Source organism: Hyperoodon ampullatus (assembly GCF_949752795.1).
Source record: "Hyperoodon ampullatus genome assembly, chromosome: 20".
Classification (NCBI taxonomy): domain Eukaryota; kingdom Metazoa; phylum Chordata; class Mammalia; order Artiodactyla; family Ziphiidae; genus Hyperoodon; species Hyperoodon ampullatus.
Window position 1 is genome coordinate 484,393 of NC_136933.1, and position 27,653 is coordinate 512,045.

Below are 27,653 nucleotides of genomic sequence, written 5' to 3' on the forward strand. Positions count from 1 at the left end.
CTCCCCAAGAGGCTTTTTCTATTTCTTGTAGTAAACCTAGACTCACCTTCCGTCATCTTCAGCTCTTCTCACATTTTGTTCTTTCAACCCTGACCTCTGACCCTGCTTTTCACTTCTGCCCTTTCACCCTCACTCCTGCTTCCTTTCATAAATCCATGAATCTCTTTCGACCCTCCTGGCCCTGGGCCACGTTCCTTCCTCTTTCCTCAGTTTTTTCCCCTTTCCTCCCCTTTCCTTCATTCTCCCATCCGACTTTCAGTCCTTCCTTTCTCATGCAGACTTTGATTCCAACCCCATCAAAAACAAAACAAACAAAAATTAAAGCACGCCAGAGTTAGCAGCATCTCAAAATTCAAAAGGTTTATTAATCACCTATTCTATTTATTCAGTTTTATTGTTTTAAAATATATCAAAATAAATAGAGAAATTTATACCTATCTTATTTATATATGGAAGAACAGCTGGTACCCCAGGTGGCACCAACAATCCTAGCAGCTCTTACTATAAATATCCATAGTAGTAAGCAATTTCCATTTCTTTTTGCCTCTTAATGAAAAACTGCAGTTTACCCAAAGAGGTGTATTTGACAGCATTCACACGTTCTTGTTGAGCCCGCCTCTTCATGGCCTCCCGCTCTGGTCTCTGTTCTTGTTTGATGGGCTTTGACATGACTGGCTCAGAAACGTTGGGTTCCCTCCATGGTCTTCGTTGCTTGCTGAAGTCTTGGAGTAGAAATGCGGTTTGGAGCTTGGGTGGGGAGTGGCACTTAGTCACAGCAGGGGGAACAGGCTCCCGCTGGAGAGAAGCACAAGATGAAGTTTTGTAGGATGCAGGCCTAGGAGCAACAGACTGAGGGACACTAGGCTGGGTATGGTCGGTCCAACCCGGACGGTTTGGGTTGGTCACAGTTGGCTGAGCTGGTTTGGCAGGACCTGGCAAAGAGGCAGGAGCTGGCTGGGATGAACTGGCTGCAGCAGGTTGAGCTGAGTTAGTAGAGGCAGTCTGGGCACGGTCCGCCACAGTAGGCAGATGTGAGACCAGAGACTGTGGCCTCCGAGGAGCAGGTCGAGCTTGAGGCTTGTCCCAGGCAGAAAAAGGCAGAGGTATCAACTTGACCTTCCCACGAGGAGGCAAGTGATACTGGGATGGAGATGGAAACTCTGTTTCAGCACTGCTGTCTGGTTTCTGGGTTTTGACTTGAGGTTTCTCAGGGCTCTTACCCTCACGTGGGGTACGCTGCCATGGCTGGCTAGGTGGGGGTGACTGGGGTTCTTTAGGGTTGCTTGAATTCCCCAAGACCCGACAGGAAGAGAGCCCAGTTTTCTTATCATTCTTCTCCCCCAGTACATGAAAAACCTTCACAGACTCCAGCATGCACATGCCTAGGGAGGTTCGAGGCTTTTTAAAGCTCTCTTGCATAAGCTCAGTTTCCTGTTCCTTCTGCTTCATCTGGGGAATTGTTGGCTTCTCTTCTGCCTTGACTTTGTTCCCTGCCTGCTTATTCTCTTCAGCCTTCTTTCTTCCTCTGGCCCTTGTGGTCTTTTCCTGCCCATGGCTCTTAGTTTTGCTGATCTTTCTGGATGCAGTTTTCTGAGGTTTGCCTTTAGAATGCTTGGCCGTGTTCACAGGAGCCCTGTCACTGACTGCAGCATTGCATGGAACCACTTCTCCCCGTAACAGGCACTCTGGATTCTTTGGCTGGATTTTGGCCTTGGGAGCACCACTGATCGGCTCAGAGGCTTTATGTTTGTTCTTCCTGGGTTGATCAGAGGGAACCTTTAGGAGACTTGGCTTTTCCTGTACCTGATTCATCTGAAGATGAATGGCTCTGGTGTCTTTGTCTTTGATCACATCGGGACCTTTGGATTGATCAAGATCTTTCAAAGAATTAAAGATATATCAGTAAAAATGCATAACAAGCAACAAAATTCAATCAATGTGAAAGTATAGGTAGCCAAATTATATATAGACAAGTATTTCAATTGAAACTGGTACAAAGCAGACAGCCAAATAATAAGTGTAAAAGAATTTCATTATTGTGCTCATTCATATCTTTACCCAGCAAGTAACAGGTATTAAGCCTGGTAGAAATATATATTTCAAAGTATAGAAATATATCATAAGCAGAAAGGAAGCTTAAAAAGTATCAAGAAGGTTTTTGTATTTTTCCTAGAACTTAGATTATAATCATCTTCAACATCCAAGAAGATGACATCCCAAAACCTAAAAAAAACGTCGTCACTTGAATCCAATTAAAAAAGATTGTCAAATGTAAGACAATCCAAAGGACTCCACAATATTGTTTTCGATAAATGCAGATTTTTTTCCCACGCCACGTGGCCCTGGCTGTGAAATCACTGAGTCCTAACCACTGGACCGGCAGGGAATTCCCTCAATGTGGAACTAGAGATGTGGGGCTTGACTTTTTCTTTTCCTTCTTAGGTAGCTAAGATCTAGAAACGAACGGTGGCTGTTGATCAATGTGCTCCCTGTGTTAGGAGGGAAAGAACTGTAAAGATGAAAAGCAACCTTGCCGTAGAACCTACATATCACACAAAGGAAATAGTCCTTGTGATTCAACTTAGAAGATATCATTTAAAATTTGTATTTGGTAATATGTCTACATAGTTTAAAAATTAGAAAGAATAAAACATTGAAAAGCAGACCCCTAGATAACCACTTTGGTTTCTTGTATATAGGAAGCATCATTACTAAAACATATTTCTAAAATGTGGATATTCAAAAGTATCAAGTGCCAACTGTATTCAGAGAGGCAATAAAAGAAAAACACACTGAGTATGACTTTTCTGATAATCTGCCTTTCCTGGTGCTACCCTGTTCTGGGCTTACTTTCCTCCTTAGTCTGTTAAAATAAGGATTTGCTACAATCCACTTTGTTTTGTGCTGCTCTGAGCAGAATTCACTCTATGCTGTTTCTGCTTTAATTTAAAATCTTTGGTTCCCATCAACATTCCATTGCAAACTATGTTTTACTTGAGAGCTCCTCTATGCTTTCCCTCTTCATTCTTATATTTTTTCCTATCACTTGGTTCCTGTCAGTCTGGGCTGATGAAAACAATCCTAAACTTCCTTACGTTTGACTCTGGGCCTCCCTACAGCCCAGTACTCTCCATCCTCTCTCCCTATTTTCTCCTTTCAACTAGTCGAAATATTAGTGGAGGGAGACCATTAGAGATGGAACATCTTGCTATATATTTCTAGTTTTCTGTGTCACCTGCCGTTTCTATGTTTCTGTTGAAACACTCTTGAGAAGTCTCTGATACCATTTTCTCCATGGGTACCCTTTAAGGCTCAATATTAGAAAAGAAAGGGATCAGAGTGATCAACCAATGTAGTATCCTAACATAACAGAGAAGGAAAAAATCAGGCGTTGTGAGACAGTCAATGATGTGTCCAAAGTCACACAGATAGTAAATGCCAAAGTCAAAAGTGAAATTAGGTCTCCAGACTTGTAGTTCAATACTTTCCCTCATTATTCCATGCTATTTTGAATCTACTACTAAATTTAGGGGCAAAATTAATCTGACGAAAAACTTTAAAAAGATTCTTTTCTTACCTGACATGGTCAGAGAAGAAGAGGAAACATCACCTGCAGATAGAAGGGATGAGGAGGCAACACCAGAAGATGTCTGAGTGTCTGCAGCTGAACAGTACAAATGTCACTAGATACTGGTCACTGGTCACTGGTCCATTGTGATGATCCGACTTTATTTATGACAACTCCACGGAAACCCCAAGACTCTACCAAGTGGTAGTAGGTTTGGTAGGAGAATGATGTGACAAAGCAGGCAGTTGAAAGATATGAGATAGCCAATGGGGAGGTCTGATCCCCAACAGGAAGGCGCGGATGGGTTGAGAGAGTGTAGGAGTGGTAAAACAACACCTAAATTTCTGAGCTCTGGGGAGGAAATCCTAGAAGACAGACTTACCTCCTCCAGGCTCTTACATTAGGGAAATCTGCAACATTTCTTACAGACGTTCATTAATTAACAAACAGTTACTTATATTCTACAGAGTATTATATTTTATGTATCATATACTTAGAGCTATATATATATATCTTATTTAATTAATATCCTTAGGAAGGAAAGAGCCATCTAGTTTGAACTATTACAGTTCTGAAATCATATCTGTCTAATTCGTGAACTTATAGCAGCTTTTAAGGAGCAAAAGTAGGGATTCAGAAGCTCTTTTTGTAACTTGGTTAAAGAGTAGCGTGAAGTTTGCTGAGTGTACCTTGTGCGGAATGTTGTGGTCCAAGGCTCTTCTCTTTTAGTTTCTTCTCCTTGACTCCTGCCTTCCTTGGGCTGGGCTAGGCTTGGCCAGGTTGGACTTACATTTCTCTTCTGCTTTCTTTCTTTTTTTTCCCATTTTGGGCATTGTTTCTATGACAAGCCTTGATCTTGCATTCTTACCCTCATGGATGTTACTTGCTGTCAACTTCCAGCAGCAGGAGCCTTCTTTTCAGTGCCTGATGCTTCACAGAATAGACTCTTCCCATTGGAAGCAAATGGCAGAGAGCTAGGAGACAGAGCTGGCTGCAGACCTTTCCTCTTCCAGCCTTTGGTTGGAATTCTTTGGCCCATAATTTGCTACCTATGTTTCCTTGGGCCACAGTGGTATCCTGCCATCCAGCTCTTGTATATGTGAGAGACATTCTGAATACTGTCCCTTTTTCTTTGCACAGAAGTATATACAGTGTGGCAGTTACTGTAATCTCCTCCCCCTTGCAAACAGCCACTCTAGAATCTTGGACCTCTAGGGTTCTCTGTCTTGCATGCTTGGGGGCAAGGCCAAGCTAAATGAAGAGGAGAATAATTAGAGAAGGAAGAGGACATTGCTGGAGAACTGGGAGCAGATAAGGTGAAAGGGCCCAGGAGAAAAGAGATTCATGTAGATTTGTTGGTTTCTGTGGGAAAGAAGTAGACACACTTTGGCCGCATTTTGTATTACCACAACAGACAGTCATAGATATAAGTAGCTCGATAGTGCAGCAACTGCCATGAATTCTGAACACTAAAGAGAACAGTCTTACATGTATTTCTCATTTTGTTTTCTGTCATATTACCTTCTTAATAGAATTCACTGGTATGTTTGTAGAATACAGATTTTTTTAAATGGTTATTTAAATGGTTTAAATGGTTATTTAAAATTTTTCTTAATGGTTATTTCCTTGCCATATTTTTAAGGACTCCAACATTGTAAGACATATTGCATGTTTTTGTCATGAAGACTTTTTCTCTTGAAGTATCATGAACGAACTTGACCTGTTGTATTTTGTGGAGAAAGTGTAAAAAGGGTCTGTGAAAAAGACACTGTGGTGAGTCGCATTATGCACCCAGGCGTAAGGAGCAGATACCTGCCATCAGCCCAATTTGGCCTGGATTGCCTCTGTTTTAGTTCCCGTGGTTAGTGCTTTTCTCCCTAACTGCTCTTGTGACGGTGATAATGTGAGTAAGGGCTGATTGCTGTTGATTTATATGTGAGTTTAGCTGGTTTGAGGGAGGAAATCTATGGACCTAGTCATTTTCCTTGGTGGTAAGCTTTCAGGGAGGGGTGCAAAGATTGATCTTTCTGGGGACTTTTCTAGTACCAGGAAGATATCCCATAGAGGGGACCTCGAAAGACACACGTGTAATTTTTAGGCCTATTTTTCCTGTTATGAGATATGAGTTGTTTAACTGATGGGGATGATGCTTCTCTGAGAAGAAATTGTGAAAGGTGTTGTAGTATAGAGATGTGGCTTAAGCTTTTAAGTTTTTCTCAGGGTTTTTCCCCTAAGCTTCCTACTTCTGATGGCCTACTTACATGATACTAGTATGTGATGTGAGGCTAACAACTTACTAAATACCTGCAAGCCAGATCAGTCTCTTTTCTCTATATTTCCAAGGAAATTAAGGGACCCATAGCTACTGCAGGTTAGGGTGGGTGGTGTGAGATTGGGGGAAGTGTGGTAAGATATTTTGGTATCAGTAAAATATTTACACATTAAAATATTCAGTTCCAACATTCAATTCTATTGAGGCAAACCCTTAGTTATGTTTTTCCTGGTTCCTAGCCTATGTAACTTATTTTCTCTCCCTAGTTCCAGCCATTTAGCTTTAGCTTGCAAGCTCAGCTTCATCCTAACCTCTAAAAGAATCTTACATGTAGGGGAAAGAAACTAAAGACCTCTCTTTCAACACTTAGGAACATCAGGCCCTACCCTGACCTGAACCATTATTCTTAGAGTTAGGGTATTGTCTTGTCCCCTGTACCCACTTCCTGCATTTTGAAACCATCAGGTTAACTGAGACATGTCTTGGTGTAACATCCCCAGTTCGTCTACCCCTGAGGCTCTCCTTAATTCTTCCCATTGTCACATTGTGATTTAATTAAATACTGGAATCCCTCAAATCCTTGCATGGTACCTGAGGCCCTATGGGATACTGGTCGATTTTGTTAGTGTCAAGTACTTAGCTGTGTGATTCTCCAAATATCCCTTGCTCCTATATTTTCCATGCCAGCATACTACATACCCATTAAGGCATTGTTTCATCTCATGTTGCACGCACTCCCATCGAGAGGCCTACTCTTTGATACGTCCCATACTTTCTGGAAACCCTCTTATGGCCAGGTCTGGATTGTTTTGTGTACCCACCCAAAGCCTGTGTCTTTTAGCAAGCTGGAACTATAAGGCCAACATAGATTTTCTAGTTTCTGATAGATTTATGTCACAATTTGTACATTGTCATGTCTATAGATATTTCTATCAGTTGTACGTTTTGGGCATTACAAGCCTATTGGATAATTTTCATAAATTGCAAAAGAATATTTTATGACTTAGCACCAAATCGACTGTGCCTAATCGTAAGTTTGTACGTTGTGTACGTTGTGCTCACTTGTATCTTTTCTTTATTCAAATAGTACTTTACTAGTATTGTCCCATTTGTAATTATGTGGAAGTTTTCAGAATTGTAAATAAATGTTTGTGGATTGAAACTTGGTTAGACTATGAGTGTCCCACATACGTTAAAGGTAGTGATCTTTTTACTCATTCATTCATTCATTCATTCATTCAATAATTCTGACCTTCCTGACTCAGTTTACCCACCTCAAATGGTTGTGAAGATTACTAACAGTGTATGTAAGATACTTTCAGAAATGAGAAACTAAAAGGTAAAACTAACAAAAAACACTTGTTATTATAAATCACAATGGAATTTAGTATGCCATTATACCTTCAGACGTACTGTAGGACATGCTGTTCTTTGCTGTTCCACTTGTGGCAAGATTCACAGTTTTTCTAACAGGTACAGATCCCTATGCCTGCTACTGTGAGGAAATGTTATACTTGAGCTCCACTCTTATCTCTCTCAGGCTTTTTGTGGTATTTTCTAAAATGTAAATACATACTGTCAACCAACCTCCAGCATGATACCAGGCACATAGTAGAAACCCAATAAATGTTTCACTATGAGTGGAGTATAAGTTGATAGAATATTTTTCAAGGTTGATTAGGCAGATTAGATTGATTGAAAACCTTTCAATATTTTAAGTTTGCATCTCTTTCATTCCAGAAATTCTACGTCTAGAAATTTATATATAACTCTACACATGTATAAAGAGGTTCACATTGCAGCCTGTCTGTAACAGAGGTCAAAAACAAAAAGCAAACTAAATATCCCCAAACTGAAAACAAAAGTCCATGAATATTGGACTGGCCATGTAAATTATATAATGTGACGCAGCTATTAAAGAGAATAGAAGGGATGTACGCAAAAATTGACTGGGAACATCACTATCCAAGACAGATTGTAGACTGTGTATACTATACTGCTCTTGTATAAAATACAGGATATCCATTACGTAGAAATACGTACAAGATAGAACAAGTGTGAATGTAAGCATTTGGGAAATATCTGAAAAAACCACACAAGAAACTGGGAGAGTGGGACAACTTTCCATGTCCCATACGAGTGGAATTCTGAAGGGTACACACACGAACTAATGAACATCTGCTACCAGCCTCCGGCTAAGGAGGGAATTGCAGCCGTCAGAGTCCTCTTCCCTAATGAAGCGTTTCAGTCCGCCGGCGTGATGACGTCATCCGGACGGGCCGTGGCACCTGCGCAGTAGAAAGAGTTGCGCGAGCAGCGTGGGCTTGTGCCTGGGCGTTTGTGGCTCGGCGCCGTGTGCTGGCACCAGGGCCGCCGGGTTGGCGACTTTGGCACTCTTGGCGTTGGGTGATTGGCATGTTGGGGGTGACATGAGGCAGTGGCATCCTGCCCGTGTGAGCTGGGGTCAGCGTCGCTGCTTTTCCGGACGTTCGTCAGCCAGGAGGAAGGGCGGAAAGCACATCCTGGAAAGGTAATACGCCTCGGCCCCTGGGCGTTGCCGGCGGAGCTCAGAGCCCCTGGGCCTGGGCTTCGTGTCTTGTGCTGTCTCCTGTCACTGTTGCCCCCGGCCGCTGCCCCGTCCGCGCTGTGCTATAGGGGGTATTGGTCGTGTCGCGGCTCAGTTCACAGTGGTTGAAAGGGACAGTGTGAGATGTTCTGATTTCCCCGCACCGTTTTAAAAGGGAGGCTCTGGCCATTTCTCCTCGGGTAAAAGGCAGAGGGACTGCTTTTTAAGATGGGACTGTGAGTGTTGTGGACACTCCATAATTACCAAAATGGAGTCCCCTTCTATTCCTCAAGCTGTGTTGTTTTGGCAGAGAAAATGTGAGTAAGAGGAACTGCAACTAAGTTGAGTGAAAAAACGCACGGGTACTGCCGACTTTTCCATCGAAGCAGTTGATTTGTGTTGTCTCTAGGAATTATAAAGGCCGTACTGTTGCTTGCTAACCGGTGTCATTTGAGAGATCTCCCTCTGTACGTTCAAATGATTGATTTGGGACTTTGCTCATGTGTGCAGTAAACCCTTTAATTCCCTAAGACCTTCCTTTCCTCCATCTCATAGCCCATTAAGCCCGCTTCAGTTTATCTCCTGAGTTTCTTTTGAATCTGTCAACTCCCCCTCAAATCCTAATACTGAACTTGCCTGTGTGTTGCAATTAGGTGCTAACTCGTGTCCATATTTCTTGTTTCCTTCCAATCCATTCTTCACACAAGAAACCTTAAAAGCAAGTTGGAACATTGCTCATAGACAGCGCTGAAAACCATTGTTTTGAGAATAGAAAACACACCGTTGGCCTTTAAGACTCTTCTTGGTCTAGAATCCTCTCTGCTTCTCTAGCCCCATCTTGTGCCACTATTGCCCTCACTTTCTTTGCTTCAGATACACTGAATTAAGCTTAGTTCTCGCTCATCTTACAGCAACCGGTTCAGATATTATTGTTCACTGTGATTCCTAGCATTAAGAATTTTATCATCAAGTTTTCTATGAGGACTAAAACAAAACTGTGAAGTGGAAGAATTGAGTTCAAACACTTTCAGTCAACATGCATGTATTAATGATACCATTGTAGTCAACACCGGGCTAGGTTGTATCAGGGATTCAGAAGGTCTGGCCATCTCTGGGTTTCGATATCCCTTATTGGTTGAGACCTTTGCATTGTTTTGTTGCCTTTTATCTGTTTTCCAGATGGGAAAACAGGAACAAGGGAAGTATAGCTTCTTACAAGGTGGGGTTGAATAAGTGGAGCAGCAAAATGCAAAGCAGAAAGAGGAGGGACCTACTGTAGAGGGATATGCTTTCCGTTTTCAGGGCACACTCATCCCATGCAGGGAAACAGCCTAACATAAAATTTGCCTAACAAAAATATATTAATATTGGGAAGGACTATCTCCCAGTTGGACAGCGGACGCCTGGGACTCGTTTCATTGCTTTCAAAGTTCCTTTAAAAAGGTAAGCAAAAGTTATTACCGTATTCGTCCGGAAATCTGAATTCACCATATAGAGCCCTGGCTCTCAACACTGTCATACTCCATTTTGCCTCTTTATAGCAAATACTTTTTAATACCTCCTTTACTATCCAGAAATGGAATTTATAGATAAGTACAACCTAGTTTTGTACTTAATTTAAAAAAATCCCAATGGAATGCCCTAACTATAAATAAAGAATAAAGTAATGATTAAGACAGCAATATGCATCTCAGTATGTAAATGTTTGGGGATGACTATACTAGAAATAAAGAAATAGTCAGTTACTTGTACCATGAATGCAATAAACTATGGACTTTGATTGATAATGATGTGTCAGTGTTGGTTCATGGATTCTCACAAATGAAGCACACTGGTATGGCATGTTGATAATGGGGAAGGCTGTGTGGGTGAAGGAGAGAGGGTATAAGTGGGAACTGTGTACTTTTTGCTCAGTTTTGCTGTGAATGTCAAACTGCTGTAAAACTAGACTACTAACTTAAAAAGAAAAGGGTGTTGCTGGCACTTGAGTAACCAAACAGATCAATGGAAGAGAGAACATAAAAAAGCCAAATACGTAAAAGAATATTTAGCAGTGAAAGCCATCCTTCATATAGGTAGATATTCAAGAAGTATTTATTTATGTGTCTATTTACAGGCACTCTGCTTGGAGCTGGCAATCCAGTGGTAGGCAAAATTGATGTGGTCCCTGTCTTCTGGGAATTTACAGTCCAGTTAGGAGACCAACATGAAATAAACACACATAGAAATAAATATATAGAAGTGAACTTATTTTCTTCCGTCTAATCTCTCTGGAAGAAAGGATTGTAATATCGCTTGTAAATTCCAGAGGAGGTAACATTACTTTGAGTCTCATATGTTAGCATCACAGGGTTTGAATAAATGGGTAATATAGTAAAGGATTTTAGACACATGTTCCTTCTTATTTTATTCTTTCTGACAGAGTTTTGAAAAGAATCTTGCTCCAGAAGAATGTTTTTCCCCCTTGCATCTTTTTTAACAAAATCCAAGAACAGAATGAAGAACTCGGGCTGATAATTGACCTAACGTACACACGCCGCTATTATAAGCCAGAGGTAAATGGAACCCGTAAGTGAAAACGACCTTCTTTCTGATACTGTCATAATTCATAGTAATTCAGTAGCTATCATCTTATGCTAAGGTGAATCCTGGCCTTCTTTTCATGGGTTCAGAAAGGGAAGCTAGTGGTTTCCTTAAATACACATTTGTAATTGCTGTTGCAAAATGAGATGAAAGATATGAATTGAACTATAGTATTTGGCAGTAGGCTGTAGATATGCTGAAGAAATTCTATAAGCTTCCATGTTCTATGTTTTGAAAACGAAGTAAAGTTTTAGCAAGAATATTAGTAGCCTAAAAGGAAAGAAAGGTATGTCCATTATGTCTTTAGCAGTTCTTTTAAGCAGTTGCCTGAGCATGTTTAAGCATCAGGGTAAAAGACAATTGTTCTCTAAGTTTTATGCTTTCTTTTCCTAATACCTTCTGAGAGAGTACAGAAACCCATATATTCTCTTGGCCCATGTAGGACATACCAGTGCAAAAGACCTATGCTTCTTCTGACCTGTTCCTTGGCCTTGGGAGACAGTAACACCTAAAGTTTGTTAATATTTGTATAGCCATTTAGATAGTTCTTTCATATCCATTGACTTAGTTAATCCTTACAACAATCCTTTGCTGTTGAAGTGGAAGTAGTACTGAGATCTCCTTCTGAGTGCTTACTCTGCACTAAGCTCAGAAGATAGACAACTACAATTACTAATTTTACAGACGATGAAACTGAGTCTCGGACAAGGAAGAACTGAAATTTCAACTCAGTTATTCCTCTTTTTTTTTTACTGTGGTAAAATATACATAAATCATATTTATTTTAACCATTTATAAATATGCAGTTCAGTGGCATTAAATACAGTCACAGTGTTGTGTAACTATCACTACTGTCTATAACCAAAACTTGTTCATCATCCTCAACAAAAACTCTGTAACCGTCCAACAGTTACAACCCCATTTTCCCTCCCACCAGCCCTTAGTAACCTCTATTCTATTTTCTGTGTCTATGAATTTGCCTCTTCTAGGTACCTCCTGTAAGTGGAATCTACAATATTTATCCTTCCATGTCTGGCGTATTGCACTAAACCTAGTGTTTTCAAGGTTCATCCATGTTATAGCATGTAACAAAATGCCATTCCTTTTTTGCCTTAATAAATCCCACTGTGTGTATATACCATATTTTCTTACTCATTGGTTGATAGACACTTGGGTTGTTTCTACCTTGTAGCTATTGTGAATCATGCTGCTATGATAATTGGTGTACAAATATTTGTTCCAATCCCTGTTTTCAGTCCTTTTAGCTGTGCAGTGTAGGTAGTAGCAGAGTTGTTGGATCATATGGTAGCTCTACGTTTAACCTTTGAGAAACTGCCAAAAGGTTTTCTACAGTGTCGTCTTGTGTTTAAACAAGTATAACAAATTTTAAACATATAAAAAAGTGTACAAAATACTGTAAGTGTTCCCTGTATACAAATGAACTCATCCAGCTTTAATATTTACCAACTGATGGCTGTCATATTTTATCTATACCCCCACCTGTTTCACTCCATTCCATGTTATCTTGAAGCAGCTCTGAGACAACATGTAATTACACCTATATATTTTTTAAAAGGAATTATTTATTTATTTATTTATTTATCTTTTGGCTGTGTTGGGTCTTCATTTCTGTGCGAGGGCTTTCTGTAGTTGCGGCAAGCGGGGACCACTCTTCATCGCAGTGAGCGGGCCTGTCACTATCGTGGCTGCTCGTTCTGGAGCACAGGCTCCGGAAGTGCAGGCTCAGTAGTTGTAGCTCACGGGCCTAGTTGCTCCACGGCATGTGGGATCTTCCCAGACAAGGACTCGAACCCGTGTCCCCTGCATTGGCAGGCAGATTCTCAACCACTGTGCCACCAGGGAAGCCTCACCTATACATATTTGGTATGTATATTTAAAGTATAGGACTTTTATTCCTTAATATCATTTTTCAATCGTAAATACCCAGTGAGTGCTCAAATTTGCAGTTGTTTCCTAAATGTCATAAAAAATTGTTTTTAAGAATTTTGAATTAGATCCAAATAAGGTCCACACTTTGCTGTTGATTGTTAGGTCTCTGAAGTCTTATTTAATCTATAGGTTCTCCCTCCATGTCTTTCTCACTTTTTCTTCCTCCTTGAATTTTATTTTTAAAGAAAGCAGGTAATTTGTCCCATGTAGATTTTGATGGTTACATTCCATGTGTTGTTAACATATTGTTCAATCCTTTTATTTCCTGTAAATTGGTAGTTGATCAGAATGAAGCTTGCATGTTTTGTTTTGGCAATCAGTTTCATAGGTGATGATGTGTTCTTCCATGGAGACGTATAATTGTCTCTTTTTGTGATATTAGCAGTCACTGATGATTCATACCTACATCCATTAATTCAGTTGAGGCTTCCAAAAATGGTGGGGGCTTCCCTGGTCGTGCAGTGGTTGAGAGTCATCTTGCCGATGCAAGGGACATGGGTTCGTGCCCCGGTCCGGGAAGATCCCACATGCTGCAGAGTGCCTTGGCCCATGAGCCATGGCTGCTGAGCCTGCGTGTCCAGAGCCTGAGCACCGCAACGGAGGAGGCCACAACAGTGAGAGGCCCGCGTATCTGAAAATTAAATAAACAAAATGGTGAATTCCATTTTTCTTTTTTTCACTTATTAGCTGGGTATATTTCTATGAGGAGAAGATTCCCCTCATCAACTATTTGGTTGCCCAGTTGTAGAGGCATGATTCTCTTCTTTTATTTAACAGTTTTCAAAATAATGAGTTGATTCACAAATATCCTCCAGTGGTGACCAATTTTTTTAAATTTATTTATTCATATCACTGTGGACTCTGCTATAGTTATTATTCTAACTTAGGCCCTATCTTGGGCCAGTTGGAGCTTCTCAGTGACTCCTGAGTCCTTTTGACATGACATCAGTTGTTTCTAGACTTTTTCAGTGGTCAGAGCTAGGAAAAATGGATGTTTGTTGCTAATATTTCTAAAATATGTCATAGGTTCATACTGCTACTTTCCATTTAAATTCAGAACTAGAGAATTTTCACTTATCCTTTTCTGTCTTCTATTGATAGTCTACTTTCTCCCACCCCAAGAATACCAGTTCTCAACACTACCTGAAATTTGCTCTATTTCCTATTTCGAATCCAAGTTTTTCTGACTCTATTCTACTATTCTACTTAAATCACAGCCTCTGTATGGCCCCTGAAATGTGAGATAGAACATAAATATAGTTAGAACTGTTTATATCATTTTGAGTTACATATTCAGTCATTCACATAGATTTGCTTTTCGTTTTGCATGCCTAGTAACTGTCCATTCTGCAGTTTTAATGAAAATCAAGTGATACTTACTGGTTAAAGCAGCTTTGGAGAAAATGGTTCTTATCAGAATGACTGACATACTAAGTTTAATGTCCTCTCTTGGTTTATATTCTGCCTTCTCTAATTAATTTTTTATTCTTTCCCTGCAAAGGAAATAATACATATTTTCATGGTTTTGCCTTATAGGACTTACCAGAAACTATTCCTTGTTTAAAAATTTGTACAATTGGGCATCCGGTGCCAGATGATGACACTATTATTAAATTTCAATGTGCTGTTAATGGGTTTCTGAAAGAAAATAAAGATAATGGTGAATTCTTTTAGTTTTGTTTTGTTTTTCCCTTTACCTGAACTTTGGTATGCATTTGGAGTGGGGTTGGGGATTTTTAACATTTTTAATAGTTGTGACATTAGGCCTGTTGTGTTTAGTAACATCAAGGTGGAAATGTCAGATGGTGGTAATACAGTACGGTGTTTTTCCTGTTTATGGTCACAAACAATTTAGTTTTTTGGAAAGTGAATTTTGTGAGAAATATGAACTGAACTAGCTTATTTATCTCTTTTTTAAACATTTGAATGGAAAAGACATAAAAAAATAAAAATGTTCTTTTGCCCTATTTATTGGTTGAGAGGTGGAAGAAAAGGTTAAGACTCTCAAGATTCTTAGCATATATAAAAGAGAAAACATAAAGCATAAGTGCGGAGTGAGACAGATACCTAGAGGCCAAACAAAACAGAGTGGACCAGAAGAGTGGCTTCCTCATCATATGTGTTTAAGATATTTTTGCTGCTTTTATACTTTGGGTGCAAGTGAGGAAGAACACTACCACCCCTTATTCTTATCTTGACAGACAGGAAGAACTTAAAAGGCTGGTGTTTTCTTGTTTCTGCTTTAAGATGTACTCTCTTGATAGTAGGTCTTAATAGCGTCCTTGGCTTTTTCTACGATCTAACTATCAGAAGGAACATGGTTTTTGCCATGTTTTAAGACTGAGGTGTCTTTTGTCTTTGGATCACCACTGAACCACATGAGACAGTGTTCCTTTTTTCCTTTCTAAATTTAGCCTGAGGAGTGTTCCCTTTATTAAATAAACCTAACAGACAGTACATATTCCATATATATAAAAAATGATAAACACATATACATAAAACAGGGAGTAGTGAGAAGGAATAGAGATGGAGGTGGGAAGATAGTGGATAGGAGGTGAGAAAGAGAGGGAGAGACTGGAATTTCAAGATAAATTTTCATTCTATAACCTGGTTGCTTAATGCAGGTCCTAGCTCTTAAATATCTTAAGCCCTATTCACAGATCTTCCCTGTACTTTAGCTTTAAAACTTGAGAGACTTGGCCTTGCCTGTGATAACCAGGGTGTCTAGAAAGGAGGCAAATTTTCTGATTTGTGTAAACTGTAGTCACAGAAATGTTACCTGTTAAGATGTTAGGGTGCAGCTGCCAGTCTCCTCACTTCCTCCAGGCTCCTTTGTGTGTGTTCTGTGTGCTCCGTGTGGGCTAGAACATCCTTACAAGTGCATGAGAGCACGTTTGTCAACCTTGATTGTTCACATGTTATACCAAGTGTAGTCCATTGCATATGCTGACTCCTCTGTGGGTCTTCTGCATGAAGTGGGCTAACTTCACCATGCTCTCTGCCATTGCAGTCTCAGGACCTTAGTTATGATCCATTGGTGGCTTCCTCTGCTATAAGCCCCTCCCACAGATGCCAGGCTCACTGATAATGAGGAGGAGACTATACTATCCACTCCCTAGAATTCGAAGAGACTCAGAAAATAAATTGTTTTAGTAAACACTGAGAGCCTTATAGGTTTGTTGTTAGGGCACGGGGATACAGAGGTGACTAGAAGTCTTTGTTCAGTAGCAACTTAGAGCTATCTAGGAAGATAAACATGTAGTGACTATAAGTGGTTTAATTATAATAAAAGAATCAAGTGCAGCAGGAATATAGAGGAGAAACTGAGGAAGGCCTGACTGAGGAGACAGCGTTTGAGCTGAGCTTTGTGGAAGAGGATTTTGCTGGAATGAGGAAAGGACAGCTGAGCTATTGCGAACAGGTACCGAAGGCACAGGGCTTAAACTTGTGCTCTGGAGGGGCAGCCTCTTGTGTGACTAGAGGGTAGTGTGAAAGGGCAAGGAATTCATACATTCCTTTACACCAAATATTTATAAAACACCTTCTAAGTTGAAGGCACTGTTCGAGGCAGTAGGAACAGACCCAAGTTCTTGCCCTTATGTACTTTACATTCTAGTGCGGGAGAGAGATGAATAAATAAGTAAATATGTGGAGTGTCAAGTGGTGGTAAATGCTTTGGAGAATAAAAAAACAAGATGAAGAGGTGAGGGAATGTGGTAGGTGATCAGGGAAGTCCCCTCTATTACGATGTCGATTGAGCAGAGCCTTGAAGTGAGAAAAAAGCCATTGGATATCTGGGAGAGTGGAGATGGGTTGGGAGGGTGTGTTCTGAAGCAGAAGGAATAGTAGGTGCAAAGTCCCTGAGGCACGACGGTGCTTGGCATGTTTGAGGAATAGTATGGAGGGCAGTGTGGCTGGACAGGGGAAAGTGAGTGAGGGCAGGGCAGTAGAGAATGGGATCAGGGAGGCTGGCAGGGGAAAGGAGAGAGGTGGATGATGTAGGTCTTTGTAATTTAGTTTGAACTTATCATTCAGTTGGAGAGACAGACTGGTATTTGTTTATAAAGAGTTCTCAGTGCTGTGCTAAAAACTTGGGCTTTATTCTGTGCTAAGTTAAGATATTTAAGGAACAGAGCCATCCAGCCAAGTTTCTATTTTACAAAGGTAACATCTTCCATGTGGAAGATCAGTTGAAATAGAAGTGATTGTTAGAATTGTAGGGCGGTAGTAATCCAGGCAGGAGATGACGAATGCCAGACACCACGTAGTCACAGACATACCTTTTGCAGAGATCAGCTACATGTTGTTGTTTTTTATTTACTTCCTCATATAATTTTATTTTATTAAGTGCTGGTCCACGAAATACTGTGGCATAGTTGGAAAAATCTGATACTAGATTCTAGTCTCTTTCTGTTTGCCTGCTGTGCAGCTTAGGCTTACGTCTGAAGCCTTACTTTTTCATTGTGAAGTAAGCACGGTGCTACTCACCTGAGACCTGCTCAGGCATGTAGACCCGTGGCATTTGAGGAGCAGTGAATGAGAGAAGGAATGGAGGTGCTTTGGGACCCCAAGAGCCCTTCAGAAACTGTTTGTCCTTTTTAATATTGAGCATTAAAAGTGTAGGCATTCCATTTCTTTCACTCAAAAACAAATTCTATTCTTCTGATAGCCTGTTGTTTTTCCACTCCCTTTTACTATAGTCAAATCAGTTCCTGATGGACATTCTCCATTCCACACAATTGCATCTGATTGGAGGCTATGCAAAAATTCCCCGACACAATGACTTTTGACTTTATAGTACTTAATTCTTTATAGTATGTTCCTGCAAAAACACTCTTTTCTTCAGAGTTTTTCCTTTTCAGGATAGTGGTCGTGCTGTGGTAACTAATAAAGGCTACTCTTCAGAAAATTGTATAACTTGTTTTTAGTGTTTCTACTTCGCTTACTTAATTCCATATTCCCTTTTTATATACAGACTTGTTGGTGTCCACTGTACCCCTGATTTAAACAGGACTGGCTACCTCATCTGCAGGTGAGTTGCCAACCCCAAGAGGCAGACCATGTTTAAATTGTTCTGTTTACAGTAGTAATGTAAGTTAATGTAAGCTGAATGCAAAAAATGCAGTCAGAGAAATGTATGAAGTGGAAGGCAATTTTGCCCCCTACTCAGAGGTTATGACCAGTAATAATTTAGCACATATTTTTTGAGACATAAAAAATCCAGATAGAAGCATATACAATGGTCCCTTTGTATCTGCAGGGGATTGTTTTCAGTACTCCCCATGGATACCAAAATCCTCGGATGCTCAAGTCCCGTAATGTAAAATGGTGTAGTATTGTCGGCCTTCCATATCTGTAGGATATGAAACCGTTGGATATACAGAACTGACTGTACATGTGATTTAATGGTATAGTATTTAGACATTCTGGTTTATAATTTAATATATGGTGGACATCTTCCTATGAAAATATTTGGAGACCTCAATCTTATTTATTTATTTATTTATTTATTTATTTATTTATTTATTATTTTTTCCTCCAAATTTGCTTTAGGTAGTTGGATATAAATTAATGAACAAAAACTTAAGCAAGATACATGTAAGAATTTAATAGAACCTGATACTCTGATTCTTTCAGTTTTTCTCAAACTCATCATGGGGCTTGTAAGAAAATTAACCAACATGGATACTACTACAGTTGAATGTCATATCCTTAAGTGCTTATGACATACCAAATTCTTCAATAATGCACTTATGAAGACCCCTTCAAGAGACTTGTGTTTTGTATGTAGAAAAGTGTTGATTTCTTTGAGGAGTGAAGCATTCAGCTTTAGTGGATAAATCCTTGTTAGGCTGAGGCAATCATTATCATACCCCTGTTTGCCATAAATTGTCTTATGAATTGTCATATCAGTCTGTTTTGGCAAATGAGTAATTAGGGGAAGGGTGTTATTGTGCTTATGAGAATGATATTTTTCTCTGAAAAAAGATAAATATGCATTAGGAAAATGACCATTTGGACTCTTTTTCTGCTTCCTCCTTGTTTTGTTAGAATATGATACTTGGTTTTACAGCAGCCGTCTTGTGACCCTGAGATGATCGTATGCCAATAAGGACAAATGGTAGATTAGAAAGAACCAGCAAAGACAGAAAACAGCACCATCAATAGTAACAACAATCACAGCAAAAGAATAATGGGACCTTAACTTGTGGAGTTCCTATAAAGTAAAAAATAAATGCTCTATGTTTATTCTTAAAAACAAGAACTATGCAAACAAGCTTAAAACTACTTTTTTTGTGTGCCAGTGTTATAAAATGTAGCTATTAAGTAAAACCTTGACTGAGGTGCCAGCAACTTCAGAAAAGAATTTGGATAGGGGGAAGCAGAATGTTATATCACTTAGGAAAAACAACCACTGTCTTTATGCTAATCCTTGACACAGAATTAAAACTTATATAGGTGCTGTAACACCTTATATAAATCCTATATACTGGAGCAATAACAAGATCTAAATACAATTATATTTTTAAACCCTGGGTGAAGGCTTTCCATAAAAATAGCATCCTACTTTTCCCCCTAAATTTCTAAACTATCACGTACTTTTCCCCAACATCTGCAGCCATTCAGGAATTTTTAGGAAACTTTCATGCATGATCTTAATTCCTAATCCCCGGCTCTTTGGGCTCAAAGACAAAAGATCAAAACCACCAAAAATGATGGTTCTCTTGAAGTCAGGTGAGAGAAACTGACTCAGTTAGACTCGTAGGACAAAAGCCGTGCTGCATCAACTGTCTCCATGCAGGAGGGGCACGTAAGGGATCTCATCAGCCAGTCATCTGTACAGCCCAGGTGATCTGCATACACAGCAGAAATCAAACTGGGTTCTCATAAGCAAAGTCCATCATACAGATCACACACTCCCGGATCTTGTTTTTAATATTGGTTTTATTTTATTGATTGATTTTTTCTTGTTTGTTTGTGCCGGGTCTTAGTTGCAGCCGCTGGGCTCCTTAGTTGTGGCATGCAAACTCATAGTTGCGTCATGCGTGTGGGATCTAGTTCCGTGAACAGGGAATGAACCCGGGCCCCCTGCATTGGGAGTGTGGAGTCTTTAGCCAGTGCACCACCAGGGACGTCCCCCGGATCCTTTCTTCTGATCCATTTCTTCCAGGGTCATAAACACCTTTAGGCTGATGCTGTGTGAGGCCTATTCTTTGAGCTATCCTATTTGGTTCCTCTCAGCTGAGTTGCTAGGCGAGTCTGGCTAGGTGTTGAATGATAGACAAAAACTGGAACTTGATCCAGATATGGCAGCAGCAGCTCCTGATCCAGCTCCGTCCCGTTGCCAAAGCTAGCCCAGTCGGACTGAGACTTGTGAGGCAGGGAGATGTCATCCGAAGTCGTGGACTTATGGCACTTCCTCATCTTCCAGGGCTTGAGTGTGTGTTCCGTGTGCTGTTTTGACAGTCCTCCAACCTCTTTCTTTTTTTATTAATTAACTAATTAATTAATTATTTAAAATTTATATTTGAATTTTAAAAATTTATTTATTTTTTATACAGCAGGTTCTTACCTTTTATCTATTTTTTACATATTAGTGTATATATGTCAATCCCAATCTTCCAATTCATCTCACCACCACCGACCCCCGCCCTGCCCCACTTTCCCCCTTTGGAGTCCATGCGTTTGTTCTCTACATCTGTGTCTCTATTTCTGCCTTGCAAACCGGTTCATCTGTACCATTTTTCTAGATTCCACATATATGCATTAATATACAATATTTGTTTTTCTCTTTCTGACTTACTTCACTCTTTATGACAGTCTCTCGGTCCGTCCACGTCTCTACAAATGACCCAATTTCGTTCTTTTTTATCTCTGAGTAATATTCCATTGTATATACGTACCACTTCTTCTTTATCCTTTTATCTGTCGATGGGCATTTAGGTTGCTTCCATGGCCTACCTATTGTGAATAGTGCTGCCTTGAACATTGGGGTACATACGTCTTTTTGAATTATGGTTTTCTCTGGGTATATGCCCAGTAGTCGGATTGCTGGATCATGTGGTAATTCTATTTTTAGTTTTAAAGGAATCTCCATACTGTTCTCCGTAGTGGCTGTATAAGTTTACATTCCCACCAGCAGTGCAAGAGGGTTCCCTTTCCTCACACCCTCTCCAGCATTTGTTCTTTGTAGTTTTTCTGATGATGCCCATTCTAACCGGTGTGAGGTGATACCTCATTGTAGTTTTGATTTGCATTTCCTTAATAATTAGTGATGTTGAGCAACTTCTCATGTGCCTCTTGGCCATCTTGGAGGCCGTCTCTATGTCTTCTTTGGAGAAATGTCTATTTAGGTCTTCTGCCCATTTTTTGATTGGGTTGTTTGATTTTTTAATAGTGAGCTGCATGACCTATTTATATATTTTGGAGATTAATCCTTTGTTGATTCGCTTGCAAATATCTTCTCCCATTCTGAGAGTTGTCTTTTCATCTTCTTTACACTTTGCTTTGTTGTGTAAAAGCTTTTAAGTTTCATTAGGTCCCATTTGTTTACTTATTTATTTTTAATGCTGCATTGTTCCTTTGCTCACTGATGAACATACAAAAGTCAGAAGTTTTTGATATTATAAAACATGAAATTAATGAACATTCCTGTGTGAGCACCATTCAATATATATGCTTTGTCTCAGTTTACTTCATTCAGAATGGAACTTCTGCATCATAGATTTTATGGCCTTATGCTTTTGGTGGATGTTGCTACACTGTACCAGTTTATGGTTGTTCATGCAGGAAATACTTATTGAGCATGTGTTATGTTTAAGCACTGTGCTGGGTGCTAGCAAAAAGACTTGTGATATTTTGTGAGTGAAGAGACTTGACCTGCCCTTTGTGAATTCTAACAGTCCAGAGAGGGAATAGATATTCAAGAATCATACTCTGCATGTAAAATTACAACTCTGACAAGTGCCAAGGAGAAGAACATGGTACCATGAGATCATATTTTAGGGAGGACTTGATCTCATCATGGAGATTAGAGAAAGTTTATTTACAGATGTTTCAGCTGATATCTGATGGATGAGTAGGAATGAACCAGATAGGGACGTTGGGGAGAGATTTCTGAGCATAAGGAATAGCAAAAGACCCTATAAGAGTAAAGCATATGCTGTGTTGGAGGAACTGTCCTGGAAGGTGGGGCTGTTGGGGGAGCATGTGATTATAATGGAGCTACAAGTGTTGGGTAGGAGCTCGATCGTTCAGGCTTATGTTTAAGGTTTCAGACTTTAAGAGTAATAGAAAACAATTGAACTTTTTTTTGTTGAAGTTGAGTGTGTGGAACATACCCAACTGCACTTTCAACCTATCATTTTGCTACTGAGAGGAGAATGCACTGCAGGGAGAAAGAGTGGAAGAGAGGAAACAAGTTAGGAGACTGTTGTAGAAATTGGGGATAATGGTGGCTTGGACCAGGGTATGGTGGTCATTTTGGTGGAAAGATGTGCACAGATTCTAGAGGTATGTAGCAGTATCATTGTTAGCACTGGTGGTGGGTTGAGGATGAGGGCGAGGGAGAAATAGCCATCAGTGATGGTGATTCCTAAGTTTCTGGCTCCGATGGTTGGTTAGATAGGGTTTTGTAGATACGATGTTCATATTTATTCTAATTCGCCTTTTGTTATTTGTTGGTTCTTGATGAATACTCTGTCATATTAAGTCTCCTGTTTTTAGCGTACAGAGCATTTTCACCGAAACTGACTGTTGCATGTTATCAGATAACTTTTTAACATCTGCTAGTTTGGTCCTGTATTTTATTCTCTTTCATTTATTAATTAAATTGTTGTATTATTGTAAATAATTATATTAATAGCTCTTCTAAAGTTGCGTTATCCTTGCGTCCTTGGTGTAACGCCTTTTTGTAGTCATGGTGTATATCATTCTTTAATAATTATTGATTAGATGTGCTGATATTTTCTTAGGATTTTTATATCTATATTGGTAAAGCGAAATTGGACCTTTTTTACAAAAACTTGATTTTCTTTTCTTTTTATTTACAAATGACTCGAATTTTGTTGTTTTGTAGATATTTGATTGATATAGAAGGCATGAGGCCAGATGCTGCAATTGGATGTAAGTATAAGGTTTGTCACTACTTTTCCTTTTTTATAAAATTTGAAGTTAGAAGTGTACGGGAATGTCTCAAATTTTGGAAAAAGAGAAAAGTTTGAAATTCATTTCTTCTGACATAAGATAACCTTTTACTAAAAGTTTATAAAGGGATGTATCTGGAAATAGATATAACAGCCTGAATAATTAGTCAGTGGATTTCAGCATTTTTTTCTTTTTTAAATTGATTTAATTAATTTATTTATTTTTGATATTATATCCACTGCACAATCAAGGAAGTCCCGTTTTCTTTCTTCCTTCCTTCTTTCCTTTTTTCCTGTCTTTAAAGCTCCAAGTCATTTAAAATACATGACTTCTTAGTAAAAAAAATCTGCAGTTCATATAACCAAGGGGTTTATAACTTCTCCTCTAAAAGTTATATTCCTGGGACTTCACTGGTGCTCCAGTGGTTAAGACTCTGCCATTCCAATGCAGCAGGCGTGGGTTCAATCCCTAGTTGGGGAGCTACGATCCCCCATGCTGCACAGCCAAAGAAAAATTTTTTAAATGTTATATTCCTATATTATTGAATTTAGTTGTTAGATTTTTTTTTCTTTTGCTGTACGTGGGCCTGTCACTGTTGTGGCCTCTCCCGTTGTGGAGCACAGTCTCCGGCCACCCAGGCTCAGCAGCCATGGCTCACGGGTCCAGCCACTCCGCGGCATGTGTGATCCTCCCAGACCGGGGCCCGAACCCGTGTTCCCTGCATCGGCAGGCAGACTCTCAAGCATTGCGCCACCAGGGAAGCCCTAGATTTTCTTTTAATGTTTAGAAGATTTCCATTTATTTACCAGGAACAAACAAAACCTAATGTAAAAATAGTTTTCCAGAAACTATTTCCATCATTGTCTTCTTCCCTTTCTCCTACAGACTGGTGTTTTCTCTTTACAAGGTCTCTGTCATTCCCTAAGAAAGCTGCTCTTCTGGTTTCATAAGAGATGGTGAACAGCGGTAAAGTATCCAGGTTACCTAAATTTCTAGAGTACACTTCAGGGAGCGAATGATGCAGTGGGATGTTGGGGCAGAGTGAGAGATACAGATTCTGGTGAGACTGAGAGTCATTCACAAACATTACTGGGCTGTGGTGAAGGGAGAACAAAAATAAATGAGGTTCCTGCTGGTGGACGGGAAGCCAAAACGAAGAAGAATGGTGCTTAGCTGGGCAGTGTAATTAGGACCAGAAGTGCTGTGTCTTCTGATAGTAATTATGAACAGAAACCAACTAATAATTACTAATAACATGTAGGTGACCAATCCTTGAGAGCTGAGGCAGAGAGAAGGAAAGATGGCATTATACCTCGTCTCTGGTTCATTGAGTTTCCCAGTCTGGGTTTTGACCAATCTTGGGTGAAATCATAACTAAATCATTTTTGCTACAGTGATCAGCTTTCGTGGGGTCCTTTCCCTGCACTCTGTCCAATGATAAAGCCCACTGGTTTATGCCTCCTGGAAAACAGTTATTTCAAAAGAGTATAAGTGAAGCATTGATGAAACAGCCATGAAGACCATGTTTCCACTTGGCCTCTCACATCCTTTTCAAAGCGCTTTAAAACCTTTTTCATTCAAAAATCAATAAAAGAAAAGGATTGGGATCAAGTCCCGTACAGAGGTAGTGTAAGAAAAAAAAAAAAAAGAGAATAAGTAGCAGAATAGCATCTCTTCAGACAATAAAATCAAGTTGGAAAAAATAGGTCCGAAAAACAGATCAAAACTGTAACCTATTATTTCATAGTTGGCTAAAAGATGTTAGAAAAAACAATGGAAAAGATGAAAGAACGTGTGTCGAGGAGGGAATGGGAAGTTACTTTTTAATGTGTATAGAATCTCTGTTTGCGATGGTGAAAAAGTTCTGGAGATGGTAAATGCTGATAAATGCCACCTATGGGTGTTTGGTTTTACTTGATCTTCTTCCATGAAAGGGTTTGGAGAGATTCAGAAACTATGCTCCTGCCTCCATCTTTCTGAGGTCCTGCTCAATATTTTGACATAGTTATTATTATTATTATTATTTGCGTTACGCAGGCCTCTCACTGTTGTGGCCTCTCCCGTTGCAGAGCACAGGCTCCGGACGCGCAGGCTCAGTGGCCATGGCTTACGGGCCTAGCTGCTCCACGGCATGTGGGATCCTCCCAGACTGGGACATGCACCCGTTTCCCTTGCCTCGGCAGGTGGACTCTCAACCACTGCACCAGCAGGGAAGACCTTGACATAGTTATTTGGAATTTGGATAGTGCTGATGGCTGCACAGCATTGTGAATGTCTTTAATGTTACTGAATTGTATACTTGAAAATGGTTGAAATACTAAATTTTTTTTCTCTATGTTTTACAATAATAAAAAAACACAGATGATCGAACAGCATAAACCAGAATTAGGTAAGATGATAGAACTCAGGACAGAACTCAAGATAAAAGAAAAAAAAATTTAGAAAAGCCGACTAAATTTTTTTTTTTTTTTTTTTTTTTTTTTTTGCTGTACGTGGGCCTCTCACTGTTGTGGCCTCTCCCATTGCGGAGCACAGGCTCCGGACGCGCAGGCTCAACGGCCATGGCCCACGGGCCCAACCGCTCCGCGGCATGTGGGATCCTCCCAGACCGGGGCACGAACCCGTGTCCCCTGCATCGGCAGGCGGACTCTCAACCACTGCGCCACCAGGGAAGCCCAAGCCGACTAAATTTAAAATAATAAAAGAGTGGAGACTTCCCTGGTTGTCCAGTGGTTAAGAATCTGCCTTCCAATGCAGGAGATGCAGGTTCGATGCCTGGTTGAGGAACTGAGATCCCACATGCCGCAGGGCAACTAAGCCCGACACCACAACTACTGAGCCCACATGCTGTGGAGCACAAACGCCACAATTAGAGAGCCCACGAGTCGCAAGGAAGAGCCCACGCACTGCAACGAAGAGCCCACGTGCTGCAACTAATACCCAACACTGCCAAAAAGAAATAAATTAAATAAAATAATACAGGTGAATGAACATAATGGATAGTGCCTTAAGAGAAACAAACAAGACAAGGAAAAATGTTTTTTAAATCAAATAGAAGATAAAAAGAATTTTAGAGAAATGGAAAACATAAAAGATAGGCAAAAAGGAGTCAGGACAGCTCTGAAAAGAGTAATATAAGTCCGTATAAGAATCTATTATACCATAAAAGTGACATATCAAATCCGTGGGACAGATGAGTCAATAAATTGTGATACATACATGTTGAGGTATAAATAGTTCTCTGGAAGGATCCGCAACATGGCAAAAGCAGATGCCTCTGAGGAGGGAAATGTGTGGCTGAGGAACATGGGGAAAAGGGTGACTTTTCATTGAATACCCCTGTGTACCTTTTCTAATGTTCTGTCATGTGAATTTCGTACCTCTGAAGGTCCTCTGAGTTCAAACCCCAGTTCCCCCAATTACTAGCTCTTAATCTTGGGCAAACTCTTCACACTCTCTAAGCCTCTTTATCTGTGAAATAAGGTCAGTAACTTAACCTGGTGCTGCCTGGCACAGAATCAACTGTCAATAAATGGAGATTATTAGTGTAAACAACCAAAATGCCCATCAATGGAAGAATGGAAATTTTAAATGTGGTGTATATGTGAAATATTATACAGTCGTAAAAATGAATGAAGTAGTGACATATGCTACGACATGGACGAACTTGAAAACATTATGCTAAGTGACAGAAGCCCCACAGAGTGGCCACATTTGTATTATTTCATGAAATGTCCAGAAAAGGCGAAACCATAGCGACAGAAAGGAAATGAATGGTTGCAGGGACTGAAGGAGGAGGCGATGAAGAGGGCCAGCTGATGGTTACAGGGGCTTCTTTTTGGAGGATGAATACGTGATGGCTTAGATGACAGTGATGGTTGCTTAGGCTTGAGAATGTACGAAATGACACTGAATTTGCAGTCTCAGGAGGCGAATTTTATGGCATGTGAATGACATCTCAAAAAATAATTTTGAAAATGAAAATTGCCAGTTTTCCCATTTTCACTATCCACTATCCACTATTCACTGCCTCCATCTCTCCCTTCTCCCCACGTCATTGCTTTTGACGCCCACCCCTGCTGCTATCTCCCAACCTCACTCCCCCGAGCAGCCCCACGAGGCCTCCCAGGGAAGCCCTAAACCACTGGGCGCCTGCGTCCTGTGGCTGTTGGAGCCGTTGCCCAGTGCCCGTGCCCCACAGCTCTCACCCATGACAGTGGACACGTCTGTAGGATTTTTCTCGAGCGTTTCACTTGATGGTGATGTTTACAGAAGGTGGCACGCCCCCTGTCAATGAAGGAAGCCCCTCAAGTTAATACTTAGGCCTGTCCAGAAGCTTGATCTCATCTACCAGTAACCTCAGCATGCTGTGCTCTGAAAGCCACGTTGGACGCCTGCAGGCACTTGCAAATACTGAGGACTTCAGAGGCATTTGGGCCTCAAATTGAGGCCTTGTACCTCCACATGCGATGTGACCTCAGCCCTTTGCTGCACCTCTCCTAAGTGAAGTGGCACAGGAATACTGGCCTTGCCTGTCGTTGCCAGGATTAACTGAATAGTGCATTAGC

At 40.3% G+C, this 27,653-nt stretch overlaps 1 protein-coding gene and 2 pseudogenes across 3 annotated transcripts; 1 reads left to right on the forward strand and 2 right to left on the reverse strand.

Annotated features, from left to right (window-relative positions):
- Window positions 1–501: 501 nt before the first annotated feature.
- LOC307068779 (uncharacterized protein C2orf78-like) lies at window positions 502–8,271 on the reverse strand (the record flags this gene model as incomplete). The annotated part of the gene is made up of 2 exons (XM_079726814.1): window positions 502–1,888; window positions 8,129–8,271. The coding sequence occupies 2 exons, from the start codon at window positions 8,269–8,271 to the stop codon at window positions 502–504; spliced, it is 1,530 nt and encodes a 509-aa protein (XP_079582940.1).
- On the forward strand, window positions 8,270–27,588 carry LOC307068780 (RNA/RNP complex-1-interacting phosphatase-like; annotated as a pseudogene). Its single transcript has 7 exons — window positions 8,270–8,370; window positions 9,775–9,849; window positions 10,829–10,961; window positions 14,476–14,603; window positions 17,915–17,971; window positions 23,018–23,064; window positions 27,440–27,588. The product of its transcript is annotated as an RNA/RNP complex-1-interacting phosphatase-like (transcript).
- LOC307068670 (RING finger protein 11-like) lies at window positions 19,690–20,364 on the reverse strand (annotated as a pseudogene). Its single transcript has 2 exons — window positions 20,085–20,364; window positions 19,690–19,865 (listed from the first exon to the last, which is right to left on the reverse strand). The product of its transcript is annotated as an RING finger protein 11-like (transcript).
- Window positions 27,589–27,653: the final 65 nt, after the last annotated feature.